At 36.5% G+C, this 11,047-nt stretch overlaps 1 protein-coding gene across 1 annotated transcript; it reads right to left on the bottom strand.

Moving 5' to 3' along the window:
• Window positions 1-1,290: 1,290 nt before the first annotated feature.
• LOC107588137 (cysteine and histidine-rich domain-containing protein 1) lies at window positions 1,291-8,898 on the bottom strand. Its single transcript, XM_016276144.1, has 11 exons — window positions 8,348-8,898; window positions 7,359-7,408; window positions 7,128-7,184; window positions 6,257-6,411; window positions 5,964-6,067; window positions 4,025-4,077; window positions 2,785-2,855; window positions 2,448-2,550; window positions 2,200-2,319; window positions 2,022-2,084; window positions 1,291-1,806 (listed from the first exon to the last, which is right to left on the bottom strand). Exons 1-11 carry the CDS (start codon window positions 8,409-8,411, stop codon window positions 1,492-1,494), a joined length of 1,155 nt encoding a protein of 384 aa, XP_016131630.1. The 5' UTR covers window positions 8,412-8,898; the 3' UTR covers window positions 1,291-1,491.
• Between the last annotated feature and the right edge of the window lie 2,149 nt (window positions 8,899-11,047).

Raw genomic sequence — 11,047 nt, forward strand, 5'->3', positions numbered from 1 at the left:
GAACACAAACAGAAAAACGATTTACCTACCCCAAACTTTTGAAGATATATATTTTCAAACACATTTTAAATATTTCTATGAAACGGTGTGCAAAACTGAAATGAGTTTTAAAGGGGTCATATGTTGCTAAAAAGAACATTATTTTGTGTATTTGGTGTAATGAAATGTGTTTGTGGTTTAAGGTTCAAAAAACACATTTTCCGCATACTGTACATTACTGTTTCTCCTCTATGCCCTGCCTTTCTGAAACGCAAAGCTCATCGGTCTGAAAAGCGAGGTGTGCTCTGATTGGCCAGCTATCCAGTGCGTTGTGATTGGCCGAATACCTCAAGCATGTGACGGAAATGTTACGCCCCTCACCATACTGTGATGATGAACTGTCCGGCCGGAGCCATGAGACAAAAACATTAAAGCCCATTATAAACGAGGCATTTGTTGCATCCAGTGGGGACATAATTACTGATTATAATGACTTATACTGTCTTTTTACGCGTTGCATCACACCGCGTAAACATAAAACCATGTCTGCATTTGTGATCGGAGAAATGACAACAAGCACTACTCTACACTGCTCAAAACTCGTGTTTGAATCGTCAGTGGCAAATCATTTAAATATAAAAAACGTACTTGCAGTCTGTGAGTCAGAACAGCCGGCATTGTAGTCTACTCTCCCAGGATCAGGAAACAGTCCTCCATAAAATGCGCAGCACACATCAGAATATTTGGGTTAAACTGTTCTGGAACAATGTTGTAAATACAACTTAACCACTGATTTCTAGTCGTGTCCTCTTTTGGAAGACCAAACAAAGTAGTTTCACTTTCTTAATGAAACACACAGCGTCACACACGGCGGGCTAGAGTGAGCGGCGGCCGGCGGATTCGACAAAGGAGCGTCCGGCGGGCGTGCGGTAACCACATGTGACGATCCCGGACGATTGATGTATTTCCTCAGCGACCAGCACGGATCAGCTCTAGGCATGATGAAGCGGATATCGTCCTCTTTTGGAAGGCCAAACAAAGTAGTTTCGCTTTCACAACGAATCACAGTGCCTTCACGATATGGCGACCGCAACAATACAACAGCGAGAATAAAAGTTACACTTTTTTTCTTTGCGTGAACATTTGGGCGGCGTTATGCAAATCTTCCCACATAGTGATGTAGACATGTGGGGGCGTGTTAGAACGAGGCGTTTTAGGTCGGCGTGGTTAACTCAACTCTTATAAAGAATATCTCTTTGGATTTGAGACTTTAGTCTTTGCAACTTTACAGATCTTCTTTATGCACCAAGAGCTTGTAACACTCCAAAGAGAGAGGAAAAATTGAAATCGCATCATATGACCCCTTTAAGACTTCTCTAACTTTTAAGCACACACTAACATATTTTAGCAGACAAAAAAAAAGGCTAACCCCACATTTTTATAAATCCCTTGTGATATTGTAAACAAATACATAAGCTCAGAAACACAACCGTTACTCCTCAGAATAAATGTTCATTTTTCTGGGGGGACAGCAGCAGGCTCTTCTAGCTCAGGTGGTCCATCACCTGCCTGATTTTCTTCTTCTTTCTCCTCACTCTCTTCCTTCTCCTCTTCGTCTTCGAAGTCAGACTCACTGATGTCATCATCTGAGATGTACCAGTCGGGTTTGACGTCTTCCTGTTCTGTGTTCATCTCATTGTTGACCTCTGGCTCAGGTTTGTGTTTGGGGTCCTCAAGTTTCCCCCAGGCTACAGCATCAGCCTTCCGCATGGTCACCTCAACTTTAGAGGGCACCATATTTACAAAACTGCCCTTCACGTCAATCACCTAAGAGACCAGAAGTGGACACAGATGTTTGACTGCATTTGACTTGAGTAAATAAATACAGTGTGTATATATATATTTGTATATATGTATGTATGTATGTAGGTATATATATATATTGTTGTTCGAACAATTTAAACTAAACTAAAAGCATTACTTTCTAAGTTTCAGGAGGATATATAATTGCTTAATCATAACAGACTGTACAGCAATCTTACCCCCCATAAGTGGATGTCCTTATGAAACACTTTGTCACCCTCAAACTGAATGTGGCATGTTAACTGCAGATTGATGGAGACAAAAAAATATATATTTATGGACAAAGACACAAATACATTTATAAAATGTCATTGGATGCTGATGTGAAGTGACTTTTGCATGTTGTTTTGAACTGACCACTGTGCGGTTTGCCTCCACGTAGGATTGCTCTGGACTGGAGTTCTTGGCGTAGATTGTGACCACGACCTGGTTTCCCGTCTGGTGCCAATCATGCCTGCAAGCCACCTTCTTTTTGTCCTACAGACCCAACACAAACACGACATACAGATTTCAGAAAGGGGTAGTTAGTTGTTCTTGATTATACAGCGTACTGTATGTCCATGCAAATAACTATCCACTGAACAAAAAAGTGCATTAGCTCTCACCTGTTTGGGGATCCAGCAGTGTTTTCCTGTTGTGCAGCCCTTCTGATCCAGGAAGGCGTTGAAGTCAGTGGTTTTTATGCAGCAGCAGTTCCAGTATTTGTATCTAGACAGTGATAGCCAGATGTGAATTATCATGCATCTCCCGTCTCATCTCACAAAGACAATATGTTTAATTGCTTATAGTAAGAGCACTTGTGTGAACACATGATGATCTCTTTGTTGAATTGGACTGCACATGTGGATCTCAATGAGAAGCTTTATGAAAATAGGCCTTGTTGTATAGTTAGAGGTTGAGTCATATTTCCAAATAAAGACTCAAATGCTGCGGGTTTCTTACCCTTCATGGAAGACGGGGACCCCGGGATGATATGTGCAGATCTCTGCATTCGTCTCTGGACTCTGGTAAATCTGAACGCACAAATGATCAAAGTGTTTGAACAGCTATTCATAGTCAACACAGAGACTACAGTTTAAAGAAAGACATTTATGCTCCAGAGAAACACTCACAGAAACTCAGCATATTCACAAAAGCAAAACTTTAAAGTGCTGATGCACCTGAACTCAGCATAAGCTCTGTGTCATCCGTTTACTGCCTTCACACCTAAAAATACACTCATTTTTCTACTCATCCAAATAGATAAATGAACAGGAGGCTGTAACAGAGCTATACGTGCTGTCAGTCTCAATGGCTAGAGAAAACACCATGAACTCTGACAAAAGAGAACCAACATTATGCCATTAACTTGATGAGCAGGACTGAGCACAATTCAGAATTGAAGAATTATTTTCCTTTCACTAAAAAAGATTACATTTCAGTGTCCACAGGAGTCTGAAATGAAACTTGAATGGGATTGACAGGAAGAGGAATTCACTAAACTGCAGACCAAAGTCTGTGCTTACGTCGTCTGAATCCTTTTCAAAGACCACAGTGCATAACATGACATTTAATGAAATATATTAAAATATATTAAATACCCTAAATTAAATTCCTTGTGACATTTCAAACCATCTATGAAAACATGCTTATAGCTAATTCATAGTGGGGAAAAAAAGCAAAAAAGTGAAACTCACATCATTAAAAAAAAAAGTCATTAATTCAATTGTGAACAACACACAACTCTGCTGATACAGGTTTAGTTCTCATATGGACTAAAGAACAGCTCCGCTGAGTAATTATCATCATGAACCTTTGAGATTTCAGCAAACTAATCCATTAAAGATGATCCTTTCCCTTAGAAGGGAAGCTTTAACAGAGGGCACTAAGGTCAAATCCCAGTAAGGGATCTGAACCTGCGGCTTTAGTCATTAATTCTCACTCACATTCTGCTCTGTGTCCATTCAACATTACACTGGTAAAAAAGCTGTTCCTGTTCTCATGGCATTAGTTGTAAGGACCAAAGGAGGCTGATGGCGGGTCAGTACTTTTACACTAAAATACTCAAAGGCCCAGGATTGATTCTTTGTGGAGTCTGTCTGGAGTGTCATTCTTTATTATGGACACTAGATGGCATGAACTGTATATTTCGTTAAGCAAGCTGATTTGTTTGGTGTAATTGACATATTACATGAGCACCTACTGTTTTACATCCTGTGTTCTTGCACTTAACCCCAGCCATGATGACTTGACTCTCTGCAGGACAGCGAGAGGGAAGAGGTGACGGGAGAAAGGCAAAACAACAGTGAGATGAAGAAGTCAGCTGATTTCTCAAAATGTGCTAGTCACATTATATAAAAAATGGCAGTCATGTGTCACCATACAAACAGCACACACAACACAAAACCCTACACAATCCTACAGTAGACTTGTGAGCACAGCAGGGTGTTACTGTGTTTTTACAGAGGTCTTACTGTAAGTGACAGATTATGGACAGGCGGACCTCACAAAATACTGTCACGGACTGAAATAAGCTTTGGCAGAACCAAGAGCTATATAAACACTGCACTAGCAAAGATACTCACTGGCAAAAAAATTAAAATAATAATAAAAAAGGCTTTTACCTTTACCTTCAGGAGGAGAAAAATGCTTCACATATTTTTTGTTTGTGGTGTATGTGTGCAACATGCACTCTTCCTCAAGAACCATTAACAAAAATACACAAAAATAAATATGATTTAGACCAGTGTTATTTTAGTACCATTGTTATAGATATTTTTTTGGTAACACTTTATAATAAGGTTCCATTAGTTAATGTTAGTTAGAAACAATGAACAATACATTTATTACAGTATTTATTAATCTTCGTTAATGTTATTTAATGAAAATACAGTTGTTCATTGTTAGTTCACGTTAATTCACAGTGCATTAATGAATATTAACAAGAACAACTTATGATTTTAATAATGCATTAGTAAATGTTGAAATTAACATGAACTAAGATTAATCAATGCTGCAGAAGTCTTGTTCATTCTCAGTTCATGTTAACTAAAGTAGTAACTAATGAACCTTATTGTAAAGTGTTAGCAATTTTTTAAAAATTTTAAATTATATTTTATTAGTTTATTAGTTATTTTATTTATGCTTATGTTTTCTGTTTCCACTTTAATTTTAGTTAAAGTTTTAGAAATTTTTGCAATTGAGTTTTTGTCATTTTTATGATAATAACCCTGACGCAGACTTTATTAAATACAGGCTCACTTGCAAAATGAATAAACATAATTTGCGCCGAAAACAATGTATTTTGTGAATTATTGGCTGCAAAGATTAACTCCCATTTATTTATCTTTATTTTTATTTTTTTGCAATATATATAATTATTATTGAACTATACTGTTAATGTTATGGTATGCAAAGACTGATGCTTTTTATTTATCAATTTATTTAGCCTTTTTGCATTACTTATATGATTAATAATATTAAACTATTATATCAATATTGTTTCAGTGTTAATACCAATACATTTCATCACATGGTTTTAAAGGATATTTGTGTTACTTTTGTGTTGGGTTGCAACATTATTAAACATTATTTGTGCTGAATGCAGTGCATTTTGTGAATTATTAGCTTTAATCCCTTTAAGATTAATCCTATTTCTTCTATCAATTTTTTTTTACATTAGATTAGCATTACAATATTAATATCAACTTCTTATAATTGTATGAATACATTATTATCAATGCATTTCTTTTATTTATTTTACAGACATGTTTACCTTTGTGTTGGGTTGCCAATAAATGTCCAATATTAAATCAGGGTGCTGAAGCAAAACCAGCAGAGAACCAACGCACTAGAATCAACATGCTGCAAAGATTAATCCTATTTCTTCTATCAATTTTTTTTTACATTAGATTAGCATTACAATATTAATATCAACTTCTTATAATTGTATGAATACATTATTATCAATGCATTTCTTTTATTTATTTTACAGACATGTTTACCTTTGTGTTGGGTTGCCAATAAATGTCCAATATTAAATCAGGGTGCTGAAGCAAAACCAGCAGAGAACCAACGCACTAGAATCAACATGCTTTTGTTGCAGGTGATCCTGAGCTTTAGGAATAATAGGAATTGATCACCTAGCTTCTCTCTCTTCTCCCTCTCAGTGATCTCCATTTTCTCCATGATCTGAGTCAGAGAGGGAGAGATCTTCACCTGCAGCTTTGTCTGTGGCTCATCTGAGCTGGGAAGGAGGGAATCGAAAAACATGTCACTGTCTGTTTTTATTTAACAGTCACAAGGAGCTGTACTTCTCTTTTTGAAAGAGACAAAGAGAAGGCTTCAGAGAAGGAAAACTAATTTTGTATTCAGAACAATGAGTTGGTGTGTGAAACAGAACACACTGTGTGAGCTGCGTATGTACTCTATATACCTGGGTCTCTCTTTTTCCAGGGCTTCTGCAGATTTGGGTCCCTGGTAGATCATTTCCTTTCCACTGTGCTGCTTCACGTCTCCCTTATCAGACGTCACCTCCGGCTGCAGAGGCTCCTGAGGCTTCTCGTCACTATGGCGCCCACGGGTGCAACCCTGAGAGGACAAGCACAGAAAGCAGAAAATAATTAGCAGATACAGAGCAGATAAATGACATGTTTTGAGATTGTGTGAATGTGAATGTCTCTCCATCACAAAGATGGCATAAGTTCGATTATTACTACTATAATTACTTATTTTTGAGTTTACACATCTGTTAGCTTTTGTAGTTCTTGATATTCAGTACTGCTAATATTGGCTGCTACATGATAATTTGGTATTTGATAAGTCATCTGATAAATGAATATACATGCAATACATGAAAGCCTGCCACGCTATTGAATTGAATTATTTTATGTATTTTTTTATTTATTTATCAGTGGTTCTCAACCAGGAGGCCAGGGGCCCATTAGAGGGCCCCAGAAAACTTCCAAGGTTGCCTCAAGACAAAATGATTTACATTTTAATTTCAGTTCATTTGAAAAATGGGATTTCTAGACCTGGAAAAGTCATGCAAATGAATAAAATATTAAACTGCCATTGACTTTTATTTATAATGAATATATATTTCTAGTTATGTCAAGTACCATAACATTTTAGTAAGTACATATTAATGAATGGAAATTAAAAATCCTTATCTTTGGACTTTGTAGGATTTTGGAGTCGCTGCATTATACTGATATGTTTTCAAACACTTTACAAGAAGGTTCAGTTTGTTAGTTAACGCAATTTATATCATGAAATCCATCACAATTATCATATTATTAGCATACCTTGATTGACAAGAACTCTGAGAAATCTGTCGTCCTCTTTTTACAGCAGGACCAGCCCTGAGGAGAAAACCCCAAACAAAGACCCACATCAGACAGCCAAGAACAAAATAAAACAAAAACATGAATACTAGACTCCCTAAGAAGCAGGCAAACACGACAGCGCTCTTATCAAGTTATGACAGAACTGAGCAGCCGGCGGTCTGTATGGAGTGAGACATATTTTGAGCTCACCTTTAAGGCATCGTGGAAGATTGGCACTCCGGGGTGAAACTGACAGGCATCTTCAGGTGGTGAGAGAGAAAATAGGGTTAGTAGAAGACATTTATCTACAGAAGTTCATCCTCATTACTATTTTTTTATGACCAGGACTCAATACAGCTGAGTGATGAGTCAGTTGGGAGATGAGCCATTTATGGAAGTAGCATTTGATTCGAACACCTCCAAATGTGCTCGAGACTTCATGGATCCAATAAACCTCTAAGGACAAACATTAAATCACCTTTTCTACAATTTCCAAACGTTATAAATAAAACATGGAAGAATAAACGGTACATAGCTGGAGGCGGTCTTGTTGCAAAATGACAGAAGTTAAAGGGATAGTTCACGTTCAGTTGCTGGTCCCCATTGAGTTGCATAGTGTTTTTTTCTCTCTCTCCATACTATGGAAGTCAATGGGGACCAGCAACTGAAGGTGAACTATCCCTTTAAGTCCTGGCCCCCAGTGTCTCTGAGGCCAGCGGATCTCATTCACACTGCAATCAGCTGTCGGCTCACCACTCAATTTCTAAATAATTCAATTTCTAAAACAGCAGCTTCACAGGTCTAGTGCAGAAAGTGATAAAACACTTCTCTTTCAGTTGTCAAACTCTAAAGGTGATGATACACTGGGCAGCTTTTTGAGCAATGTTGCCGTCAATGGGCAACCAGTTGAGAGACAGGGCCCACGACTGATCTAAAGTATCCAGATAGATATTTGTTGCCCATTGTCAATGGGAAAGTGCCCAAACAACATTGCTCAAAAAAGTTGTCCTGTGTATCAACACCTTAAATGTTGTTGGTAAATTGGTAACATCAGGACTGTAATATCAGCCATGACCTTCACATGGACAATTAAAATATATACAGTTCAATTAAAAAGAAATTCAAGATATACTTTTTTTATTATTATTACAATAAGCTATAAATTGATAAATTGTAAAAAAATGAATTAGAAATCTTACCATCTGAGTTTTTGTCAGCATCAAATCGACCCCCGCAGCCTCTGTTGTAACACAGTAGAGCCATGTTGAACTGTTTGTTATTCAGGTTGACTTTCGATTTATCACTGGTCTCTTTTCTCTGTTTGTATACTCTGTTCTGCGTTCGTCTCAGGTACTTATGAACTCGCACAGCCGCTGTGAAACTTCTCCAGAACTTTCAGCCGAGGAGAGATCCAGAAGGAACACGTCCAGGGAAAGAGAAGGAGAGAGATGTTCTAGTCTGAATGAATTCTAAAAATAGCCAGTGCCATGTGCGCTCTCTCTCTCCTTACAGCTGTTGGGGTCTGTCTGAGAGGGTGTGACATTCCCGGGATCTGATGGGGGCAGGGGCTAGAGCTGAATCCTCAACACCTCACTAAAACCACTAACAAATGCCACAGAATAAACTGAAACCAGTCTTCTCCAAAGCTGGTTTATCAAGTCACTTTTTTTTTTACTTGATTAACATCATCGATAATGGCTGACAAATTAAGAACATATTAACGGCGTGTTGTAATTTTTTACAAATGTAAATATTTTTAATAAATACTATGTAATGTTTAAAATATTAAACACCTAAAATGTTCTATTTTATGATTTCACTTCTACAGCTATGCACAATTCTGGTTTCATATTTCTATTATTTAAAACAGCATCTGATGTAATAAATATTAGATAAAGGTAGCACTTGGAGCATGCACTCAAAAAAATGAAATCTGAGAAAAAGAAAGTGTTGTTTGATTAAAATAAATAGAGTATGTTGAAACAAATAAAATGAATACGTTTAAGGGATGTACAAAGTTATTTCAAGTCAGTCTAAAATAAATCCAGAGGAAGTTAAAAGAGCTCAATTTATTTATGCTGAAACAACGAATAAGAAATGAGTTGAGTCAACTACTTCTCCTGCGCATGCTCAGAAGAGCATGCGCAGGTGCAGAGATGCAGAGAAATCTTTATAAAGGAGATTAAACAATATGGTACCACATTAGACAAAATTAAGAACAAAAAAGCTAGAAAGACCTATGAAGCTTTTTGTTACTTTAAATTGTTGTAATTTTACCCCTGGCTTGAATTGTTTCACTTTACATATTATGATTATTTATTTGTTTTTGTACTTGCTGCGAGTTGTATATGTTTGTACAAATCTTTGTATAATTTTTGCATAATAAAAAAAAAAAAAGGTGCAGAGAAATCAATAAGTACACAAATATTTTATATATACCTTGTCTGTATTGTGCAGATAGTGAGTATTAACATGTTTAGAACAGTCCGAGTTAAACATAAAGCGGATATTTGACTGTTTATGTAAACATTTGAAACGGAATATGTTTAGACTCGATGAAAAATAGCGGATTGATCAAAATGCCTGCATAAATGAACATAATTGTATATTAACGCGGTAGTTGTATAGCCCTAACACTTGTTTTAAGTGGTATTTCATTCGATGGATCGGTTATATTAGCCATTTCATTCAGGCTAGTGTTGCTCAGCATGTTGTTTAGCAAGCAAGGGGGTATCTTCATACAGGTAGAGACGAGAACACTGCACATTCAAGTAAAACTAATGAATATTTATGTAACATTTATGTTGTAAGCTGAAGGCTGTGTTGTCCATACGATACTACTGTACATTACTGTTACAATACAGTATTATTGTTATGGCTGCTGTATTTATTAATTCATTTGTATTTTTCATTTCACAGGTTTTAATAAGAGCATAATAAACGGCTTCCTTTGTTTGGCTTTAGTCTACTTTCATTGGGTAAGTTGTATAAAGTGTTGTTGTATAATGTTCTTAAACTAATGCATATTTTTCCAAAACCATTTATTATTGCCATGAAATTGAGGAAAGTGTTTTATTGATTGGTGTTTGGACATACTTAATTTTTTGGTTGCTAGAATAAAAACATATAATAGTATGATAATCTGATATGATTCATAATGATTGTTTTACTAATGATTGAAACCTAATAACTAATTGTTGTGCTTGTTTTTCTTCTAGTTATTTGAAAAGATTTGCCTTGTAAAGAATGTGGAGCATTTGAGTCTAGCAGGTACAAACTGTGTACATTATAACATTTATAATTTGTTATATTTACTGTATATCTGTGTGTGTGTGTGTTTTCACATACATTTTCAGTTAATACAGCTGGTCAAGGAGTGCAATGTAAGCAAATGCTTATCTCTTTCATCATCTAATTCACTTTCATCTATTTCCTGTTCTGCATTAAATATTAGATGTCATACAAATGCAGCATATTTTGTATGTTTTGCACAGGATTGTGATTGGTTGACTGCCAAAGAAGCCATGAGCCCAGACAGTAATTGGGATCTGCATTGTTTGACATGAAGGACATGACCCAGTAGATCAGAAGGGGTTGACATTCTCATTTCTTTGAGGAACGCAGCTGTGGCACTGGCCATGTTATTCAGACTCATTTATGCCTTTAACCTTAGCTACCCATGAGGACTCAAATCTATATTTGAGGTCTTCCAACAGTGTTCTTCAGCCTGGATGCACGTAGACTTTCATCAAAAGTGCATGCTCTGAAGAACAAGATGCTGGAGTAAGTTGATCCTGTTCTATCGTATTCTAAGCTCAACACTGAGCAGATTTTTTTCTATTTAACAGTATTTTTTTTATTGTAATATCAATATTGTTAGTCCTCTTTTTTTGTATTTT

This window comes from Sinocyclocheilus grahami, unplaced genomic scaffold (assembly GCF_001515645.1).
Source record: "Sinocyclocheilus grahami isolate Dianchi unplaced genomic scaffold, SAMN03320097.WGS_v1.1 scaffold99.1, whole genome shotgun sequence".
Classification (NCBI taxonomy): Eukaryota; Metazoa; Chordata; class Actinopteri; order Cypriniformes; family Cyprinidae; genus Sinocyclocheilus; species Sinocyclocheilus grahami.

Excerpts from the sequence above, each read along its gene's own strand:
- LOC107588137 (XM_016276144.1), bottom strand. The coding sequence starts at position 8,411 with ATGGCTCTACTGTGTTACAACAGAGGCTGCGGGGGTCGATTTGATGCT. Across the intron at positions 7,185-7,358 it reads TCTTCCACGATGCCTTAAAG|GGCTGGTCCTGCTGTAAAAA; the intron begins GTGAGCTCAAAA and ends TTTTCTCCTCAG. Across the intron at positions 4,078-5,963 it reads GGAGAAGAGAGAGAAGCTAG|AGAGTCAAGTCATCATGGCT; the intron begins GTGATCAATTCC and ends GCTGTCCTGCAG.